The sequence below is a fragment of the Pantherophis guttatus genome, chromosome 3 (assembly GCF_059756535.1).
Source record: "Pantherophis guttatus breed Tessera chromosome 3, ASM5975653v1, whole genome shotgun sequence".
NCBI lineage: Eukaryota > Metazoa > Chordata > Lepidosauria > Squamata > Colubridae > Pantherophis > Pantherophis guttatus.
Window position 1 is genome coordinate 47,450,934 of NC_142065.1, and position 22,785 is coordinate 47,473,718.

General features: G+C 38.7%; 2 protein-coding genes across 3 annotated transcripts; both read left to right on the forward strand.

Annotated features, from left to right (window-relative positions):
* Window positions 1-6,527, forward strand: GOLT1A (golgi transport 1A). Of its 2 annotated transcripts, XM_060689788.2 has the most exons (5): window positions 1-80; window positions 3,072-3,163; window positions 4,535-4,713; window positions 5,172-5,235; window positions 6,350-6,527. In XM_060689788.2, the coding sequence occupies exons 1-5, from the start codon at window positions 56-58 to the stop codon at window positions 6,386-6,388; spliced, it is 399 nt and encodes a 132-aa protein (XP_060545771.1). In that variant the 5' UTR covers window positions 1-55; the 3' UTR covers window positions 6,389-6,527. The 2 variants fall into 2 exon arrangements, with proteins under 2 accessions (XP_060545771.1, XP_060545770.1); XM_060689787.2 differs by lacking the exon at window positions 6,350-6,527 and having other exon boundaries at window positions 5,172-5,372.
* A 1,881-nt stretch (window positions 6,528-8,408) lies between these two features.
* KISS1 (KiSS-1 metastasis suppressor) lies at window positions 8,409-13,248 on the forward strand. Its single transcript, XM_060687149.2, has 3 exons — window positions 8,409-8,539; window positions 11,257-11,315; window positions 12,935-13,248. Exons 1-3 carry the CDS (start codon window positions 8,409-8,411, stop codon window positions 13,246-13,248), a joined length of 504 nt encoding a protein of 167 aa, XP_060543132.2.
* Window positions 13,249-22,785: the final 9,537 nt, after the last annotated feature.

Below are 22,785 nucleotides of genomic sequence, written 5' to 3' on the forward strand. Positions count from 1 at the left end.
GGGAAATACATGGGAGTCTTGACAGCCAATCCTTTCTAAGCCTTCAGCAGGAAATATGTTGGAAATTACAGACATTCAGAGTAAGTATGAATTTAGCAAATAGAGTTTTGTGGATCATATTTCAGCAATATGTCATTGGTTTCACTAAAAATATAATAAAAGCTAATCATGGTGTCTGTTTGAAAGCTCGGCCTTTTTAAAAATTATTTTACTATTGATTGCTCAATTGGCACATTTACCTATTTTACTACAGGTTACAAATCTGCTTATGGGGAACAAGCTAAGTAAACCTATTTGCTTCTAGTCCCAGGAGACAAGTCAGATAACCTCATAGTATCTCTAACTGGTACCGATGATCTCTCAGCAGTATGATTTAGTGTAGTTTGAAATGTATTCATAAGAAGATGCTGTAGGATCATAACCAACAGACATTACAGACTTGTAGTAAATTGTCACCAAAAATATTTGTCGTAACCAAGATTGCTAATAATATGTGTATCAGCTGTGACCAACCTAATGTCTTTCGGATGTACACTAACTGGGAATTCTGAGTTTGTGGTCCACTACAGCTACAGGATACCAGGTTGAGCAAAGCAAAGCTAATGTAACTTAATTTAAGCGTAAAGGGGTGTGAGAAGCAAAACCATGCACTGACATTGATTTACACCAGGAATATTTCAAGATTGCTTAGCACATTGTAAGCCGCCCTGAGTCTCCGGAGAAGGGCGGCATATAAATCAAAAATTTTTTTAAAAAAAAAGATGCTTAATGGAGTTTCTCTGGGTAAAAGAAAACCAGTGACAATAAAGGTTTATAATATTTTGTATTAAGGTTCATCATTCCAAACTTAGTAATTAAAACTTGTTCATTTTGGATCTGCACCAAAATAGAACCTGGTTTCAAAGATCCAAACTGATATTTTCACATGATCAAATTTTCTGGTTAAAATTGGAAAGATACAAAAGAAACTGATCTATATCCTATAATGCCTAGGCAAAATGGGGGGGGGGGCACTTTATGCCTACAGACTTTAGGGACAGAAATTAGATTGAAAGAGATGAAGGAGGGCATCTAACCTGCATCATCAGAGGAATATGATGAAATTTAACCAATGTCAAAAAATTCAAACAAGATTGAATTTAATGTTGAGGCCGCTATCGTACTTCAGACTCATGTGAAGACCCAGCTCTGTGGAAAAGGCTCTAATGCTGGGAAAAGAAAAGAGAAGGATGGACTCATCTCCTTCAGCTGAGTACTCTGTTGGGAGACAGGAAAAAAACAGACTTGGGATCAATCATCTTGGAGAAAATCTGTATGGTTGCTAAGAGTCGAAAACAATTTGATGATATCTAATCAATTAATCATCAATCAATCCACTAGTGAGGCCACCAGAAAATCACAAAAGAAAGCAATGGCAAAATCTCTTCTGCAAAGAAAATCGAAGGGAAGGGTCCATATAGTCAACAGCAGCTAGGTTTAAAATGAGGACAATTTCTATAAATTTCCTGTTGTATTGGAAATTAAGCTTAAACTTTGCTTGCTTGGTTGGTTATTTGTTTCTTTATTCAGAAGAAATAATCTGCTTTTCAAAAAAAATATCTTTGAAAAAAATTGTACAAAATAATTAAAATTCTGTAATACATTACGGCAAAATGCTCTTGACATTTTGAAGCAGTTTCTAAGAAGCATCTGTAAGATGGAAGCACCAAAGCAAGGGAAAGAGTTTGTTGTCACCGATACTTAGAGCTAATCATTGCAAATGGACAATTAGAAATTATTGAACTGTTTGAAAAAAGACAGTTTGTCTTTCAAGTTTGTCCCTGTACCAGTGGTGAAATGCACTTACTTTCGCTACCAGATCGGAAATGTGAGTGTACACGCCTCTTCTGCGCATACACGGAGCCTTCTACTTATCTTTACCGGTAGTAAAGGTAAGTAGAACCCACCCCTGACCCATAGATATATAATGTGTCCTTTTACAAGGGTAGAAATAAGTTATGTGTAGAGAGCTGTAGTAAGTGATGTTTCTTTTGATGAGTATTTTTTTATATATGTTTTCCTGGGAGGAGGGTGTAATTCTGTGTTTTCAATCTGCAAAGCTAGCTGTTTTATTTGTAAATAAATAAGTCAGAGTTTAGTAACATAGAATTGCATGGGCACTTTTCTTGCAGGCCATTTTTTAATCTTTGTTCAGCATATCCACAGAGCTGGGAGGCAAAGAATGCTACATGTCCCATCCCCTAGGGAGATACACCTAGTGGGACTCAGAAGGGCCTTCTCCATGATGGCTCCCTCCCTCTGGAACATCATTCCTCCAGAGATTAGAATGGCTCTTCCATGCCATTCTAGAACAGTGGCTAACACTCTTCCGGAAGGCAAAGACCTGATTTTGCCAGAGGGCCTGGGGAACGCAGAGCAGGATGGAGCCCATTAAATGGCTCGTGTGATGTGTTGTTGCTGGGTGGGTTGAGTCACCATGTGTGAATAGACAGCAATATAAATTTCTCTATAAACAAAACAAAACAAAACAAAACAAAACAAAGCAAAGCAAAGCAAAGCAAAGCAAAGCAAAGCAAAGCAAAGCAAAGCAAAGCAAAGCAAAGCAAAGCAAAACAAAACAAAACAAAACAAAACAAAACAAAACAAAACAAAACAAAACATCCATGTAGCTGGGCCTGGCTTAGAAGAGTCTGATCAGCAGAGAATAGTAATAACAAAGCATTGGGGCAGAATATTGATTATAAATTGTAATTAATGCTAACACTGAGGTGTGAACTAGAATTATTTAAAAGGATGATGCTAGGTTTCTTCCTTAAGAGAGGATGTTCCAAAATCTTGAAACCACCAAGCCGTCAACTGTATTTAAGGTGGCCAAGGAATTCTGGATGAGTTCTTCCCTCCAGGCCTCAATGGTTGAAAAAGTTTAACCTAAATGAGTCAGCAGTGCTTCAGCTATCCTGAGCAGCAAAATCTTTTCCTTCCACTACATTCCAGGTGATCCTTGCTCTTCTCAATTAGGTGATCCCTTAAGATTGCTGTGATTCTGATGGTACCAATTTCATCTATTGTAGAAATTGGTGTTGGGCTTGTTGGCTTTGGGATGTTCTTCCTCCTGTTTGGTGTATTGTTGTACATGGATTCAGTGCTTCTGGCCTTTGGAAATGTAAGTATTTTTTAAAATGTCAAATATTTCGTGCAAAAAGAAATAATAAGCAGTGAGTATGATAAAATAATAGACTGATTTATTTATAAAAAAACTAAATGGTTTTGATGAGCCCACTTTACAAAGAACTTGCACTCATATACTTTTATGCTTTAAGGATAAGTGCATTTATTTATAAATAAAGTGATTTTTTTAAAAAATCAACCAGGCACATGAGCTTTGCCTGCCAGATCAGAATTAGCCATTTTAACCCATTACAGAATTCAGTTTAAAATTGTACATGGTTTTTAATAAATATAAAAAATGTTGTAAGAATGGCTGCAGGGTGACAGTGTTTCAAAACATAGAATACATGTAGCTTCCCATATCAATAGTGATTCAACACCTGTTGCCATGGACTTGAAGAGGAGAAGATAAATCCTAAAGCTAGACATCAAAAATAGGACACTGAACTGTGAAATGGACTGGCAGGGAAGATGGGGAGAGAATGCTGGTGCAACAAAAAAACGTTCATATCCACCCTGCATGAAAATGCTACTTCATCCATCCATTCATGAATCAATTTCTGCAGGAAAAATAAAAGCATTTTCTGGCATTTTGCATACTGGTTGATCTCTGCCTAAGAGAAGAGCAAAAATGATAAAAGTCTTGTCAAGTTCATCCCAGCTCCCTTTTCCTCACTAGGAAGTGGAAATAGCATGCAAATATTCCCAGCTCAGATCAATCCAATTGCACTTTGAGGTAACATCAGCAGGTATACATTTCTAGTGGACTTGTTTGAATTATTTTAAAAATGAACAGTTGCTATACAGGGGGACCTGTGAAGCTTTCATACCACCTTTCCTCTTGAAGATGATTTTTTTAAAAAATAGAAAAAATAGAACCAATGTTCCCTTTCCTACTCAACAGTATGAGATAGTTGGTCAAACAGAATATAAAATTGGTCCGAACTATATATAGGATTCAGCTTCCATTATTATTTCCATAAAACACCATATTATGTAAAGTTTGCTATTCCTCTTAAGATCGGGGCTTTGACAAGGCAAAGGGGCTTGTGTGGGTAAATGAAATCGTGGGCTATGTCATTGGACATGTATGTGTCCAGAAGAGTCTCCCAAGGCAAACAGGCTATGACATATAACCCAGACTAACATTGATTACATCTGCCAACCCGGATTGGACCAGCATGGCGTATTATCGTCTAGTCCTTCCACATGCCAATACACGTATTGGTGTATACCTGTATTAGTTGGAAACTTGCAGAAGAGGCCCTCATCCTGCAGTGGATAGACAATGGCTAAAATGATGGTGATGAATGATGATTCTGGCTACATTCCAATAAATCCTGAAATCTGTTCTTTGCTTCCTTAGATCTTGTTCCTGTGTGGCTTGGCTGTTATAATTGGATTAAGAAGAACTTTTGGATTCTTCTTCCAAAAGGAAAAGCTTAAGGGAACCAGTTTCTTTCTAGGAGGCATAATCATTGTTCTGCTTCGGTGGCCTCTACTAGGCATGCTGTTGGAGACCTATGGTTTCATTAATCTCTTCAGGTGATCAATCCTCCTAAAACCATTGCATTTCCTATGGGAAATTGTGTATGCAAAAGTTTCTGAGCTTGGTTTTCAGTCGGCTAATTCTCTGAGCTTGGTTTTCAATCAAAAGAATGGAGTGGAAGTAAGACTTCCTTGAAGAAGAACAGGGATTGCAAGGAGAGCTTTTTGTTCTTTAGCCATGAATATTGGGCATTGAGGGCCCACACAGCCACCTGCAGGGTTGCCAATCAACACTACAAAAGATTAGGGAAATCTGAAAAAAGTGGGAAAAATAATCATCTGCAAATGTAAAACCAAGCTCTAAGAATTGATATAATCAAATCTGGAACAATATATATTCTGTAGTTTTTACTTTCAACAAAAAAATATTCATTCTGTCATATCTGATTTGGATCTCAAGTTCATTTCCAGTTGAATATTTTCATCAGTAATTAACTTTTTTCTTCTTTCTTTAGGAGCTTTTTCCCAATTGTTTTTGGATTTCTGGGATCGTTGGTGAATATCTCATTTTTGAACAAGGTAATGAAAAGCTGGGGTGATCCTGGGAGAAACAGGATTAGAGCGATAGAAATGCTGCACCTCTAAGCAGCCTGCCCTCTTCCATTGGGTCCTTGCTGACACACATTGGCTATGTCTTTAGCTTCTTTAATTGAGGATTCTGGGGGAGTCATTCCAACACATCTGGCTAGAGATCATTGGGAAAAGCTGCCCTTAAAAATACAATAGGAGACATTACTGAAACAGTCATTCATTCCCTGATCACTTCATAAGCTGACTACAACAATGCATTCTATGTGAGTCTCCCCTTGAAGACTACCAGTACTCTAGAATGCAGCAGCTTGTGTAGCCAAGGGCATGCTCATGTAACACTTCTGCTTTGTGAGCTGCACTGGTTACTAGTTTGCTTCCGGATATGATTCCAGATGCTGGTTCCCACAATATTGGATTAGCCAATTCAGTCTGGCACAGTTGGTACATTATGGGTTCTTTCAAATAGTCAATGCCATTTAGCCAGATCCCAGAAGGGCACCTTGTCTTTTGCAGCATCTGCCTTTTGGAATGAGATTGAATGGTTCCCACTCTGCTGGTATTTTGAAAGGGCCTCAAGACCTGGCTAATAATGCTGGTAGAGATGAATTCACAGCTTCATATTTTTCATTGATAGTTCACTAACATAAACCCAGTACCATTCAAAAAGTGGAGATTTTTCTATTGATCTCACAGGCAGATCATTCCAGTGGTGAAATTCAATTTTTTTTACTACTGGTTCTGTGGGTGTGGCTTGGTGGGCATGGTGTGGCTTGGTGGGCGTGGCTTGGTGGGCGTGGCAGGGGAAGGATACTGCAAAATCTCCATTCCCACCCCACTCTGGGGCCAGCCAGAGGTAGTATTTGCTGGTTCTCCGAATTACTAAAAATCTCCGCTACCGGTTCTCCAGAACCTGTCAGAACCTGCTGGATTTCACCCCTGGATCATTACCTCTGCATACAATGATCTTAACAGTGTGATCATTAATTGAATCAAACAAATGTAATCTGTCATATATCTCTTCTTCTTTTATCCTAGTTACTGTAATTTTCATTCCATCATATAATTCTTTATAAAATTATTAGTATTTTTTTTCTTGTTGCAGCTGTTTCAGAAATTTGGAGACACCAGCTCTGCAGTGTAACTTGACTGAATGACTTGTTACCAGAGACAAGCTCCCTTCTTACAAGCACAGACATTTTTTATGAATAGCCTGCTACCTCAGTAGTACATTTTATTTAGTGCTGATTTAAATAATTGATATGATAACTGTCAGCAATGTACAAGGTAATTGGTAGAATCATTTCTTGTAAAACATATAATTATAATGAGGTTTCCATCTTCTGATGCCGGTTTATACCGGCATCGGAATTGATGTGACAATGCTGTTGATGATACTTCCAGGTATCATCGAGGTGTGTTTTTGTATATTTAAAAGATACAAAAACACACCTCGATGATACCTGGAAGTATCACACATTGTGTAACAATGACTTGACAGCAATGCATCCAGCATTTAAGACATGTCAACTTGATTGCAGAAATATATCTGAATGGGATCTTCAATATTCAAGCAAGGACTAACACACAAATCTAACTACCGGTATAAAACTAAAAAGAAAATAACTTGCTTTTATCTAAACTACATAGAGAAGGAGAATGGGAAACAGGAAGATCCTGTTGTCTCTTAAAATATAAAGATCTGCTTTATTAATAATAGACCAGGTGAAAACCACAGAGGCAGAATATGAAGAATCTTCCCCCCCCCTTTCCTCTCCTCTCCTCTTCTCTTCTCTTCTCTTCCCCTTGTAATATCATTTGCATTAGCAATAAAAATCATGGATGCAGTAATCAGTCTCCAGCAATACTGCCCTAGGGCCAATAATTTATATTATCTTCAGCTCTTTAAAATCTCTATCCAAAAGAGACAGTACTATAAAAAAAGGGAAGGACTTGGACAGATAAAATTAGAAATAGTAATTTAGCAAAAATTTTTAAAAAAGTAGAGTATAAAAGAACAACGTTTAAATATGTCCATTTCCCTGACAAATTTTTGCTATTCTTTTTTCTGTAGGCAAGTTCAACAGGAAAATATAGTGGGTACAAATATTATTCGGGGTTTCCTATTTCAAATCTTATGACAAAAATGATGCAGGGGACAGTTTTTGTATAATGTATATTTTGCAATACATTTTATGTATCAAAATAATTTGATCTCCAGTGCAACTTTGTGATATTTGATATGAACTGAGTGGAACTGAAGAGGCTTCTGGGATGGGAAGTGAAACATTTTCAACAAAAGAATCAAGAAAGTCCAGTTGCCTTTTGAAAAGTAAATTTTGGACAACCATGATCTGGATAGTTGAGAATCTCCATGGACTTTGATACAAATATTTTTCATTTTTAACACTGCTAAATTGTAAAAGTAAATTAATTAAATGTCATCTCAATCTCTGTATGTGTTAGATCACAAGACAAATAATAGTTCCGGAAAGGTAATCTCTAAGCCAGGTCAGAATTGCACTGCCTGTTTTTTTTTCCTTCCCAATAAGGAAAGAATTTAGGTAATTTGGTCAAAAGTGTAAAGATAATTCAACAGCAAGATCTTTGTTCCCAATTTTCACATTGTGCAAATTGTATGGATATCATCTCCGAAGGGTCTTCAGGGGCATCAAAAGAGTCAAGCAGGCAGGCACAATCATGCAATCAGACTCCTACCCTCATGCACCATACCCTCACCTTGGTATACAGGAGAATAAACATCCCACACACCCCATCTGGAAACATCTCCGTGTATTCTATACTCTTTCAAAATGCAGGTTATAGACCTAGCAGTTAGTTACTTGGTTCCTTATTCAATGATTAGAAATGAAGGAGAAGGGAGCATTTAAATCAGAGCAAATGGTAGTATCCTCATCTTCTTTGTTGCTGATAATTTCAGTGTAATAGAGCAAATTGATTCCAGCCTATTTATACCAATTGTTCTTGGCTGTAAAGAAAAGGAAAGCAGAATTATTTTGATCTGGTTGAAGAAAAGAAAGAGACGACGATTTAATGAAACAATGCTTACGGAAATAGTTTTGGGTCTACCCTTCAAGATACAATAAAGCTGCTTAGGCAGGGAAATTAAAAAATATAAACTGGAGGCGGGTCCATCTTTGCTGATGTCACCAGTAAGGGCATTCAATAATTCAGACCCCAGCCTTAAGAATGAGGTGAGAGCTATAGCAGAGATCATCTCATCTTCTTCCAAGAGATCAAGACTTTGGGCCTGGACATTGCAGGAAAAACTTAGGTAAGTAAAGCTAAGGATGTTGAAGCTGGCAGGTGGGTGGCAAACCTATACAAACACTTATTTATCTGGGAGTAAATCCACTAAAGACGACATGGTTGCAAATTATGCTAGAGAATTGTGCATATTTATTCAAAAGTTCGTTCTATTGCTTTAAATGGGATTCTGCAGAAAATGTTCATTGTTTTGGCTCCACTGTCATATTTCAAGTAGATAGCTCAGTATCGTATACCTCTCCTTCCCAGCCTCAAATGCATTTTTATCAATTGGAAAGTTTTTGGAAGTGGTGTAGGTTTCGGACTGTGGTTTTAGACTAAAGGCAGATTGTGATTTTTAAAAATGGTCTTGCTGTTACTGTTTAAGAGGAAAAAGAACTTAGAAGTAGAAGCACTTAATACAGTATGTATTTACACATATCTGCAACTTTTGTGTTCCTTTTGCCTCTGGCCAAGCAGGGTTAGCTGGATTTGGAAAACATATGCAACCTGTTCATTAGTGGTGGAATGGGAATGAAAGTTTGTATGCTGAATAATGATCCCTCTGTTTCAAATCACATTTAATTCACTCTAATTAAATTTTCCCCTTGTATGAATGTATGCATACTCTCTGTGTATGCTCTATGTCTGCTTGTCTTCTTTATAATAGCTAGTTATAAATGTTTTCTGCTCTACAAGTTTGAAAACTGGTCTCAAGTCTTATTTTTTTCCAACAACATTCTTTGATCCTCACTGGTCAGGCAAACTCTACAAAGAATGGAAAACCTTGGCAAAACATTAGATGGAGAAGCTGTCTAGAAATGCTGCCTTCTCAGCTGAACCATAGCTTCATCTTTCCAGATGTGCACGGGCCAGGTTTCCACCCATGATCCCATTTTTCTGATCCACAGCTGTATTCTGTACTTTAAGGCACTAATAAATCACAGGACATTGAAGACGAGAAAGAGAATGACAGGTCTTGATCCACAATAATGTGTCAGTGCTGTGCCAGTCAGTGTATAAGGTTATTGCTTTGTGAATGCATTTTTTAAAAACCCTATTATGTTCTATCTAAATAACTATTTTTGCCACGCATTGGAATTTCTGTTTAGAGACAGACCATTAACTGTGTCATAATAAATTAAACTTAAATTAAGGGCTGTAACTACAATAATTAGTAATAATTAAAAGTAGTAAATCAGTAGGTAAAATAGCAAAGTAGCAAAGCAGAGGTAATATGTTTGTGTGATTGGACAACCAAAGCCAACAGGAAATGAACCAACTGTCAAACAGATTGACACTGGAACTTAACCAGAAGATTGGAAACCTGAGTTTAATTTTATATTCAGTTCACACTCAAAAAAAAAAAAAAAAAAAACAATCCACCCATGCATGTACCATGCATACAGAGCTTGCTTCCTACCAATGATTCTGAGCCATATCAAACTGGAACTGAGTTTATTTTAGATATACTCTACTAAACATTTCCTCTATAACTACAGTGGGCATATTTCTTGGAAAAAATAAAGGACAAACCTGAAAAAGGGGCAACTCTAAAAGAGGTTCGTAAGAATAACAAACGTAGTTGTTTATAACTTTGCTTTACAAAAGAAAATTTAAGAGCAAAACCAAGAAAAAAATTATAAAAATTCATATTGTAATAAAAAATATGAAATCAAACAGTATGTATAAATGTATCTTAAAAAGACAAATTAGTTTCCATATTTGTCACATGAATGTGAAAGATTGTGCATTAAATGGTACCATTTGTACAGTAAAAGTTAAATGACCCAAGATCTAAAGTGAGTTTTTGAAAAGTAAAACTAAAGGACAGCTTTCTGAAATAAAGGACTGTCCTTTATAATAAAAGATGTATGAATACTGTATATATAACCTGTTCCTGATGTCTATACCAATGTTTTTATCAAAAATAATTTTTATATGCAGACTTCAATTCTAAGTCATGGAATATTTTGAAACGATTTGAAATGATTACTATCTTCCTCCTATATAGAGAATATGAACTGCTTAGATTAATAATTTTCCCAATTAAGTAATATCCTTTACTTGGGAAGCACAATTAAACACAGTGAATTCTTTTTTTCTTTTTATGTGTGTTGAGAACAGGGGTGGATTTCTACCGGTTCGCCCCAGTGGTGGCGGCAATAGGCTCCACCCACCCACCCGGACGTCATACGGATGCTCTGCACATGTGCAAAGGGTTCTGTGCATGCGCAGAAGCACCGCGTGCATGCTCCCGGTTCCGAACCGGTAGCGAAGGTAAGTGAAACCCACTACTGATTGAGAAAGAGAGAAAATGATACTTTTGTAAAAAAATCAATTATTGTACCCTGTTTTCCCCAAAATAAGACATCCCCCGAATGTCTTATTGAGCGCATGGCAATAAGGATCAAAAAAAATATAAGACAGGGTCTTATTTTCGGGAAAACAAGGTAAATAGAGATGAATGATAAAGTATAACAAAGGCTTAGCTGAAAAAACTGAAGATTTGAGCCAAAGTAAGTTTGAGAGAGATGTGAAAAGTTAGTTACAAGTAACTAAAAGGTTCTTTTAGAGTCCACCTCCCATGGACTCTGTTTGCATTTGGCCAAGGGATGTAAACCACACTGTTTGGAAAACCCTGATCTAAAGTGTTCTGGCTTCCTTCCTTTTTTTTATCTTAGATCTGCTGCATTTCAGAATGAACCTATTATGTTCCCTGCTTATGTTCGTATTATTCTTCAGAGTTCAGTTTGGAAAACCTGCAGACAGCTATTATCCTCTAAAGAGCTTCTGGCCTCAAGGTAAGGAGAGGCAGTCTTGATGGACTCTTATTAGATTCAATCTTGTTGTAAACTTAGTAATGATCTGAAACTGCCTTGCAAAAGAATGTTCACTGCTATTTAGAGAACATACATGTGGTCCTTGTGTCACTGCATCCTGGAGCTGTGAAGAAATATAAAAAATGCTAAAGGCAGGGTGGGAGGAATGATCACCTGTCAGCAACTCTGCAAAGAAACAATCTTGTTTTGGGTTCCATCGACACCTAGTACACAAATCCCATGGCGGGGGGGGGGTGGGATTTGGTTTTGAAAAGTGTTAGGGGTGCTAATTGTGTTCTCAGATGCACTCTTGAATTATCTTTTCCTTTTCAAATCTTGCGCACAATTTAGCCTTACATCCAGTGGTGGGATTCAAGTAATTTAACAACCGGTTCTCTGCCCTAATGATTTCTTTCAACAACCAGTTTGCCAAACTGCTCAGAAAGTTAACAACTGGTTCTCCCGAAGTGGTGTGAACTGGCTGAATACCACCACTGCTTACAGTATATCCATGCTTTTCATCATTTCCCAGACCTTCAGTTCTGCCATGGTGAACTGGCAGGGCTTTGAATTTGAATTTGAATTTGACATTTCCTTTATCGTAATGGAAATGAGCCATAGAGAGGGGCTCCTCCGGGTGCCGTCAACCAAACAATGCCGACTGGCGGCCCCCAGGGGGAGAGCCTTCTCTGTGGGGGCACCTACTATCCGGAACGAGCTCCCCCCAGAGATACGGAGGATCCCGGATCTGCGCACCTTCCGCCGCGCCTTAAAGACCTTACTATTTCACCAGGCCGGCCTGGCCTAATTTTCCCCCTCTTTTATAAAAGATTTTTAAAATTTTAAATATTTTTTAGTATTTATATATTCAATTTTAAATTGGTTTTAAAAGTTTGGGGTTTTAAATTTGTCGGGGCCAAAATTATTTAATTTGATTTTATTCCATTTTTTAAATTTTGTATTGTATGTGTTTTTATTGTTTGGCTGTGCACCGCCCTGAGTCCTTCGGGAGTAGGGCGGTATAGAAATCTAATAAATAATAATAATAATAATAATAATTTTTGCTGTGGCCCCACCCTCCAGAACATATCCCCCCTTGAAATGAGGTTAGCCTTTTGAAAAGCTCTCAAAACTTGCCTTTTTCCCCCCATCAGACCTACCCATTGGTTCATCATGTATTCTTATTTAACCCTCTTGTAATTTTGTTCTAACTTGTGTTTATTTGTATTAATTGACTTTTATATTCTGTTTTAATTGTTGGTTTTATTGTACAATCCCCGGTCACCCTGTGTGAGATGGATGTCCATATAAATTTGCTGATGATAGATAGATAGATAGATAGATAGATAGATAGATAGATAGATAGATAGATAGATAGATAGATAGATAGATAGATAGATGATGGATGGACAGATGGACGGATGGACAGCAGACAGACAGACAGATAGACAGACAGACAGACAGACAGATAGATAGACAGACAGACAGACAGACAGATGAGACAGAGACAGACAGACATGTTATTTTACAAGTTCTACCCTTCCCGGTCCTGATGCTTCTCCAAATATGTTCTCTCTATAAACTTTTCTTATTCTTTCTAGCTAAACCCTCCAGAGGCACAGCCAACTGGATCCACTGGGCTAATGACATCCCATGTTCTGAAAGGAGCTTCAGCTCTGCTGCAGAAGGTCTGAAACCCACAGTAACCCTTCTGTGCAAGCGGCAAGAGCATCAAATGCAGTTATGGCCAGGGACGCCTCCAACAAAAAGCAAGGGGGTTCCATTACTGGAAGGGGCATTGCTGTTAGAAGGGACCCAGGATCTCTCCACCTACAACTGGAATTCCTTTGGGTTAAGATATGGAAAGAGGCAAGCAGTAAAAGCCCAGGAAAAATCAAGAAAGCCTCAAGCATAATGGAGAGGGGGGTATACAGAGGAGGGGATGGTTTGAGATGGATCCCTTTTTCATTGTTCCAAAGTTATAACTACCGACATTCTTTAAATATTATTGTTGTTCAGTCTTTAAGTCATGTCTGACTCTTTGCTACTCGGTGGACTATAGCAGTGATGGCAAACCTTTTAGGCACTGAGTGCCCAAACTGCGTGCACATGCCCAAACTGAAAGATGCATGCGAGCGCACAAATGTGTGCATGCATGCACGTGCACGGACATGCATGGACATGCAAGCATGTGCAGCAGTGATCGGAAGACCAGCTGGCCGGCAGGAGGTGGGGCATACAACACCGGCAGTGCGGCAAGAGATAAGATCTTTTTCTTTCGTGAGCTTCTGTTTTGTCGTTTGCAGGGAAACAGAAGCTTGTGAAAGAAATGCCACGGAGATCTGACCTGGGGCGATGGTGCACATGCCAGCAGAGAGGGCTCTGCGTGCCATCTCTGCATGCATGCCATAGGTTTGCCATCACGGGACTATAGCATGCTAGCCCCCCCCCCCCCGCACCCCGTCCTTCACTGTTTCCCAGATTTGCCCAAATTCATGTTCATTGTATTTATACTATCTAACCATCTCATCCTCTGCCGTGCCTTTCTCCTTTTCCCTTCGAAATTCTTTGGTATTGCCCTTCTTTGGGATTGGAGTGCAAATCAATCTTTTCCAATCCTGTAGCCATGGTTGACTTTTCCGAACTTGCTTGCACATTGAGCACAGCCCTTTAACAGCATCGTCTTTTAGGATTTTAAATAACTCAGATGGAATACCGTCACCAAAGCTAACTCTTTGAGTTTTTAACCAAATAGGTTGAAAAATGTGCCATTCATGGATAAGCCAATTGTAAGAATTAAAGTGTATGGACATTTTGAGGTTTTATTTTTTACCATGTTTCATGCTATTTTGGTGAAAAATTGAGGCTTGGCTTTTCTACAGAAGGGCTTATATTGTATGTGGGATATATGGTACATGTTTTTTTTAGAATTAGTCATTGTTTCTTGCTTTCTTTAACACCAGGCATTACAATAAAAATAATTAATAAACCACATTAAAGTTAATGTATTACTTGTGTTAATTTGTGTGTAGTGTTATTTTGAGGCAAAAAAATTAAAACAGCAACAAAAAGGAATATAGCTATGAATGTGGTACAATTTACCATACAATTTTGACTATGTTGGGAATCTTAAGGCTGATTTATAATTGCCCACAACTACCCATAGCCATTGCCACATACCTACACTGCCCAGATGTTGATGGGTAAGCAGAGGCTGTACAGGGCTACAGTCAAGCTGACATAAACACCCCCTGAATCCCAACTGCTGGTTGTGTAGAGATATGTGCCCTCGGTGCTGACTGGTTCTGACTTCCTGCTGGGAAACAGGGGAAGGCAAGGCATATTCACATGGGAAATGTTAAAATTCGCTGATGTATAAAAAGAACACCTATGCAACCATTCCTGAACAAGAGATGCATCTGTTCCCCCATGTGCAGTCAGTGCTGGAGAAGTCTGCTCCAGCCTTTCCTCAATGAATAACAGTTTGGATTTTTTTTCCCGAATTTTGTAAATTGAATTTGGTTCAACCTTTAAGAAATATTCTAGGAGAGCCTTGTTTTGTGCATAGTACCTTTGTTTGTTGGCTAGGGAATTCTGGGAATTAAGGTCCACATATCTTAAAGTTGCCAAGTATAAAAAATGCTGCTCTAGGAACTGCAGAATAGTCCATCAATTGCCCCTTATCTATTAAGGCATTAGTGGTGATTGATACTAACAAGAGCCAATGAAGTCCTTTTATTCAGTATGCATCTGAAACACGGGGGAAAGGAGGAGGACAGCTTTGGGGTGCCTAATTGACTATTGCTTATGATGGAACCAGCAGGAGACAAAATACACAAAAACAGACTCCCACATAGCATATTCATGTACCTTTCATCTATTAGCAGCAATTGGCAGGGATTTGAATTTGAAGAACAGTTGCAGAATTTGTTTGGTTTAATGAAAAGAAGGATAGGGGTGACCTAATAGCAGTGTTCCACTATCTGAGGGGCTGCCACAAAAAAAGGGGGGTCAACCTATTCTCCAAAGCACCAAAGAAGCAATGGATGGAAACTAATCAAGGAGAGATCAATCTAGAACCTAAGGAGGAATTTCCTAACAGTTAGAACAACTAATCAGTGGAATGAGTTGCCTCCAGAAGCTGTGGGTGCTCCAACAGTGGAGGTTTTTAAGAAGAGATTGGACAACCATTTGTATGAAATATACAGGGTTTCCTGCTTGAGCAGAGAGTTGGACGAGAGGTCCCTTCCAACTCTGTTACTCTGGCCTCTTTCACAGTTCAAGTGTCCTTCCCTTGCTTTGCCACCCCACTGGGATCTACATGCTCCTTCCCATCCTCCACTCATCAGAATCGCACACTTGTCTTTGAAGATCTCCAGAGGTCAGGGTAAGGAAGAAGGACAGGCCACTCTGTTGCTGAGCCACATGGCACAATCTCACAAGCAGCCATCTCTTTCTGAGAGACAAATAACGCAGGTGAAGCTAAGGCTAGTGTTAGTGTGGAAAAGAAAACCTCTTGGTTAGCTTTTCCTCACTAACATTAGTGATGCTAATGCTGGAGGGCCTAAGGAAATGAGGAAGTGAGGAAATGAAAACTGAGAGGTTTTCCTTTCTTCACTAACACTAGCGAAAATAACACTAGTGAATGTCTCAGTTTTTATTTCCTCGCTAATGCTAGCCTTAGCTCCGCCAGCATTGGCATCACTAGCATTAGCTAGTAAAAGAAACCAAGACCAGCTTTTAATAGTTTAATAGATTCTGGAGACGTTCTGAAGTTAGAAAGTGGAGACATGAATCTCAACAAAACAACTTCTACTTCCTCCCGTATGGGAAATTTGGAAGTCCCATGGGATAGATATATAAAGTGTCATTAGAATGACAAATGGTGGTTGGGGCGGGGGAAAAAACCTATTTAGACATGAAAGGTTGACCAGATTAATGAATCAGTTTTGACCAAAGATCTTGCTCCTAAAGTCAAGTCTTTATAAAAAGTCTTTCTCCTACTATTGGAACTGTAAGTTAGAATGTTCCAAAACCATGGTTTGCTGTACATGCCATAATAGTGATACTAAGATATAATGGGTAGGCATCACACTTCATAAAGCAAAACTAATAGTTATATTTGAACAGGGCACTGACACAAAGGATAGCTAAGTTGTTAAGGCATGTGTCAGTATTTTCTGGGTAACAGCTTATATTAATTTCACCCCACCAGATGGCTCCAGACAGCACCATCTCTAAACTGGCTGGTGTTGGAGAAAACTGATTTGTACAACTAACAAATGGTAAAAATTGTAAATGGTTAGGGTTAGGGTTAGGGTTAACCCTCTGGATTCCAAAAATCCAGCTGACTATTTTTTTTTTTTAATTTGATTTATATGCCGCCCTTCTCCGAAGACTCAGGGCGGCTTACAATGCGTTAAGCAATAGCCTTCATACTTTTGTATATTTATACAAAGTCAGCTTATTGCCCCCACAATCTGGGTCCTCATTTTACCTACCTTAGAAAGGATGGAAGGCTGAGTCAACCTTGAGCCTGGTGAGATTTGAACTTGCAGTAATTGCAGGCAGCTGGTGTTAATAACAGTGCTTTAGTCTGCTGCGCTACCAGGGCTCCTTAGATAGATATGCAGTTATAAGAAACCCTAACTCTCTGCTACCAACTAGAGGTCATCTGGACTTGCGCAGCCTAGAATTGGAAGTCCTACCTTTGCTGCTTGCAATAACATGGTTAGAATGCCCTGAGGTTGAAGTTATGACATGCTCTGCTTATGCTACATTTTATTTTAAGAACATGTATTGCACAGATGAGGCTTTTTATCAGGAAGCAAACAACAGAAGAAGAAAAAAACCCAGTAAGACCTAATGGAACAAAGTATTTCACCGCAGGTGTGCCAGCAGAAGTTGTGCAATCGGACACTATGGGGATGGAAATAGATGACCTTGAAGCAAACTGATTCTAAAATTCTATGGTTCTAGGAGTTACATATGCTATTTAAACCTTAAACTTTTCATTTCTATTATATCTCTGAGACACTGGCACAGTTTGCTTCCTTTGCTTCTATTGCTGTTCCCCCAAGCTACTTGAATTATTTCCTTCCTCATTAAAATGACATGGCTTAAATAGCTCTAAAGCACAATGCTGCCTTTGAAAGCCTGGTTTGGATCCTTTAGATTTCTCCCTAGGTCTCAGCTGTTAATTTCTAAGGAGCTAGTTTAGCTATTGGAGGAGACAATTGAAAATACATTTTTTAATGAGACATTTGAATCCAGAGGACTATCCTGTCCTGGGAGAAGGTGCAATAGATAAATACGGTACACACAGACAATTCTCCCAGCGGGTTTAACAATCTTGTTGGATGTGAGTTTCCTAGCAGTACATAAAAGATTATATAAATGAACAATTGTCAGTTAAAATTATCTATTTGGCATTGGTTCTTCCCTGCCATGTTTTTCAATTAATGTGGGGAATGTATGACGAAGATAGGCAAAACAAAGTCATCAGGATAGTGGCTTATATACCCTATTGGCCATAGTGGCTAATTAAGAGTCCAACAGTATCTGGAGAGCCCTATTTCCCAGTCCACAATTACGTGATGTATTACCCAACATCAATAAACTTTGAAGACAGTTATATTTTTGTATACATTTTTAAGGAGTCTAATTCATCAGCCCCATTCAGGGAGCAAATGTGTGCATGGCTGCACACAAGGTGTAGATTCCTCTTTGAGAATTGTAAAAGAGTTATTGGCAAGGAAAAGTTGTGCCTATTCAACTAGAGATTAACTATAGGTCCACTGAGCACAGTGATTTTATAGGGTTGCCAGGTGTCCACTATTTGAGCAGACAGTCCACTTTTTTCACATTATGTTCACTATTTTTTTTCACAAAATAGTGGACATTTTTTTTTATTCAAATGCTTTATGATGAAATGGTACGTAATCTAAAGCTGTACAGTCTAAGAGAATAAGAATAGGAGAATCGCGTTTTGTCTTTTTTTTCATAAGTTAGAATAAGACAAAGATCGAATATCCATTGAACTCGATTCTCCGAAAAAATTAATGATGAGATTAAAATAAAAATATATTATAAAATTATGTACAGTTCACATTTTTAAAATGTATTGTAGCTTGTGTCGGCTGACCTAAAATGGTGTGTTAAAATGTTTGTAAGAAAATATATAATTTAATTGTTTTTTTTTTTTTTTACTACTTAACATACACCCCCCCCCCCGCTTGTCCGCTATTTTTTGGAAGCAGACCTGGCAACCCTTAGGGAACAAAATTAATAGGCAGACCTTGATCTATATTGCTATCACTGGCCACAAACATTTCTTCTCTGAATTTAAACTGGTTCTGCAGCCTGAAGTGACATGAAAAAAGCTACTCTTCCCTTGGTGAGATTGTAGTTCGTATTTAAACAGAGTTCTGTTAGATGACCTGGAAGCTGATTTCTATCTGCCATCTACTCTCCCCAGGCTTTCTCATGTCCCCTTCACCATTAACAAATGCAAGAAAGGGTTAGTGATTTGTGACCTCCCTGGTTATAACAACTTGCCCAAAGGCCAGTGAGCCAGGCAGTGTGACGCAGCTCTGAGCTTTAAAGGGTGGGAGCGTCTCAGCCCTCCTGTGGGAAAAAAATCAGGCAACCCTCTGAGTCCCGAAAAAGAATTTGTTCTTTAATGAATCTTCAGCAAAAAGCTACCAGCAGGAGAATGGGAAACAAAACGGAACTGAGAAGACTAAGTCAAAAAGGGTTGTAGAAAAAATCTATACCGTATAATATGTACGGTAGTAACTATCTAATCTATAGTATTATAGCAAGACGACATAATAATGACTGAGTTTATTTATATACCATACATTGGCCATAGCTTGTTGGGAAACCCAGGCTTTGTGGTTTAAAACATAGTTTATGGCTTAGGATGATGCGTGCAATTGATTATGGCTTACCTATGGCTTGATACGATATGTGGTTTAAGTAGACAAATCAAAAGGGAAATCAGTAATATCATGTAGTCTCCCGAATGGTAAAATTCATATGACCAAAGATGAGTTTTATGAATGGTTTGTGGGGTTCCATAAAGAGTATGAGATGTTATGATTGCAAATCTGCTTGTTCACCATGAACTGGATTAGCAGTTCAGCTACATTTACCATAGTAGTGGATGGTTGAGATGGTTGAGATCAGTGGTGGGTTCGTCCCGGTTCGGTCCGGTTCGGCCGAGCCGATAGCGGTGATGATATGACGTCACCTAACCGGTTCTCCCCTCCCCGCCCTCCCATCCCCCCACCCCCCCACGTTATTCTGACCTTTTATTTGGTCCCACCCCCAATCTATTGCTGCCTCCTGAGTCCCAGCTGATGACTAGAGGGAAAAAAACTGTTTAAACTCTTGCCGCAGGGCTTCAAAGGGCCGTCCTACAGCTGATCAGTGTTAAAAGCAAACAAATGAGTTGGGTCGTAAGTGTGAGGACTGGTCGTAAGTGCGAGGAACTTCCAGAAATGATTCTGACCAGCTAGCCACGCCCACCTAGTCACATGACCTCCAAGCCACACCCACAAAATAAGCCACGCCCACAGAACCGGTAGTAAAACAATTTAGAACCCACCCCTGGTTGAGATCTATGGTTGAGATGTAATTCTCATTTATTGACTGCCTTGTACAGTGACCATTTGCAATTATGACTATGATGAAAAAGTTACTTTGTGATCAATCTTTGTATTTATGACCTTCAAAAGTCTGAAAAGCAAAGGAAAGCTGAAGAAAAATCATAAGCACAGTTGCAGTTTTACCTAGCAACCATTTTGTTTAATTGACTGAGTTGCTATGTTGCTATGGTACCTAAACAAGGAGTACCTGTAATTTTATTACAGCTTTACCAGGTTTCTATAAGGCCTGGTCAGCACTGGGGAGGCCCTTGCCAATTCTCAGAGTGGGCAGGAGTTCTGCAACTGGCAGCAAAGAAATTGACAGGGGTGTCCAGACCGGTGTTCCGATTCCTTAAAAATGAAGCCCTGCATTTGAGAGTTAGATCCTTTTTGCAAAATCCAGGTGATGGCAATTGCAACATTTCCTTTCAGTGTGTAAAAGTATGCATTCTCTGATTAATTATGGTTTTAAATTATCTTTGGCATGCAACTTGGGCCATAAGCATATATTTCACTGATAAAAGTTTTACACTTATATTCACATCAAAGATTAATTAAATCTGGTGGAATGTGGGTATGTGAAAATTTGTCCAGTGATTTCTGTATCATTCTATGTCATTAAAAAAATTTATCCGCATAGAAAAGACCTTTGCACCATCCCCTTTGTGACTTTTAGGTGGTTTGAGAAATTAACTTTGTGGGGGCAGGGGGGTGAAATCCCTGTTCACAAGCACAATGTTTCCAGGCACCCTGTGGGAAAATAAACAGAATCCATGCAAAAGCATCCTAACATCCTCCAAATTGCTAAAAAAGGTGGGAGGTAGTGTTGATGAACAGAAGGCTGAATGTGATGCTTCCTGTCTTTAACACAGTCCAAATATTTGCTTAGATTGAACAATGAACAATGACGTGGCTAACGATACAGCACTAGGGCCAATCTCTGTTAGTTTATGTCAACAACATATGTGAGAGCCTCAATCAAGGCCACATTCACATTATGTGGTCCTCCCATCCAGTTTCTTCTAGCAAAACCACAGTTCAACTCAAAATATACAATGGAAGCTTTCAGGGCACAAGGGCAAACTGTCTTCCCAGTGGGAGACATTCTTACCTCAAACAACCTCCACAGAGCTCCCTGCTAAATTTCAGAGACAACCTTATCAATGAAGTGGATTGTGTTCCTTTTGACATTTCTTAGCCCATTTTGCAGGCCCTGTCAAAAAAAACCCGTAAACAATAAGCATTGAACTCTTACCTCACTTACTTACTTACTTACTTACTTACTTACTTACTTACTTACTTACTTACTTACTTACTTACTTATTCATTCATTCATTCATTCGTTCTATTTTTTTCTATTTATTCTATTGATGTATCATATTAATATGGTCATCCATCTTACAAAAATGTGGCTCTGGCAGCATACAGCTGAGCATTTAACTCTCTTAACCTCTCATTTGCAGGTAGTTCTAAAGGCTGCACCTTGCAACCTACACCCTGAATTTCAGCCATTTGGAAAAACACCCAACCACCTGCAAAAAATTGGTGAAGAATTATATCATCAATCATGTCATCATCACCATTTAATGCAGTTTTTATACAGCCAAAATCACATATTGATAGCCAGGGAGTTTGTTCCCAAATTCACACTGCACATACTAAAAATGGATGGCTGGGGGGGGGGGATTGAGATGATTTTTTTTTAATCCAGTGGCTGTGAGATTGGATAATAGTTCTTGAGCTGCAAGGAGTACTGACTGAACATTGAAAACAAGTAAAAAACTTCATAAGCCAAAGTTCAGCAGGAGTAAAAGCAATTGCATGATCAACTTCAAACAATTTAAGAGGCTCTGAAGAGTAGAAACATTGCCATGTATACTGTATTTTGTTTCCTCAATAATGGTCGATGTTCTCCATGAAGACCATGGACAAACTGAGCATAATATTGTTGTATGTTTTGGTTCTGTGATCTTGTCTTCTCTTTTAGAAAGAAATGGGAATGGAGCAAGGGCAGAAGCAATAAGACCAAATAACCTCACACAGAAAACTACGGTAGGGACCACAAAATGTATTTTAATTTCAATTTTGATGTACTTAAGGTTTAAATGCCCCACATCATTATGCTGGATAAGAATGATAGGGGGCAAATGTATTAGCAGGTGCCTACTTGAAAGAAACTATTGAAAAAAATTTAGCTCCTATCCTTTGCTAGTGTTCTAAAAAGATAAATGGTACCAAATGCTGCAGAGAGATCTAACAGGACCAGGATAGGTGCGATTATAGTTTTACTTAATCAACAAGCTTAGTCTGAATGAAAACTATTAACATAATCCCTGTACTTGGTAAATTGTAGTTATGATTCTTGGATGTTTGAATATTAAACAATAGTTACATATCTTCTTAATAGAAGACAGGTATATTATGCCATGCCAAATTCTACACCTTGTATTCTGTACAGCTCCATTGTAAATGGTTGCCTCAACACATGATACTAAGCTTTTTCTTCTCTGCATTCCTTTCCTATATGGGATGGCCTTTATAGCAATACCTCTTAGATTTATATGTACCGCTTCACAGTGCTTTACAGCCCTCTCTAAGGAGTTTACAGAGTCAGCATATTGCTCCCAACAATCTGGGTCCTCATTTTACCAACCTCAGAAGGATGGAAGGCTGAGTCAACCTTGAGCTGGTAAGGATTGAACTGCTGAACTGCCAGCAGCCGGCAGTCAGCAGAAGTAACCTGCAGTACTGCATTCTAACCTCTGGGCCACCACGGCTCTTTATAGAAGCTTTATGACTGT

Bases quoted from the DNA above. Each gene is read 5' to 3' on its own strand.
- GOLT1A (XM_060689787.2), top strand. From the start codon at position 56: ATGTTGGAAATTACAGACATTCAGA. The intron at 81-3,071 runs GTAAGTATGAAT...CATCTATTGTAG, and splicing joins GGAAATTACAGACATTCAGA to AAATTGGTGTTGGGCTTGTT. The intron at 4,714-5,171 runs GTGATCAATCCT...TTCTTTCTTTAG, and splicing joins GGTTTCATTAATCTCTTCAG to GAGCTTTTTCCCAATTGTTT.
- KISS1 (XM_060687149.2), top strand. From the start codon at position 8,409: ATGTCACCAGTAAGGGCATTCAATAATTCAGACCCCAGCCTTAAGAAT. The intron at 8,540-11,256 runs GTAAGTAAAGCT...ATTATTCTTCAG, and splicing joins ACATTGCAGGAAAAACTTAG to AGTTCAGTTTGGAAAACCTG. The intron at 11,316-12,934 runs GTAAGGAGAGGC...TATTCTTTCTAG, and splicing joins AAAGAGCTTCTGGCCTCAAG to CTAAACCCTCCAGAGGCACA.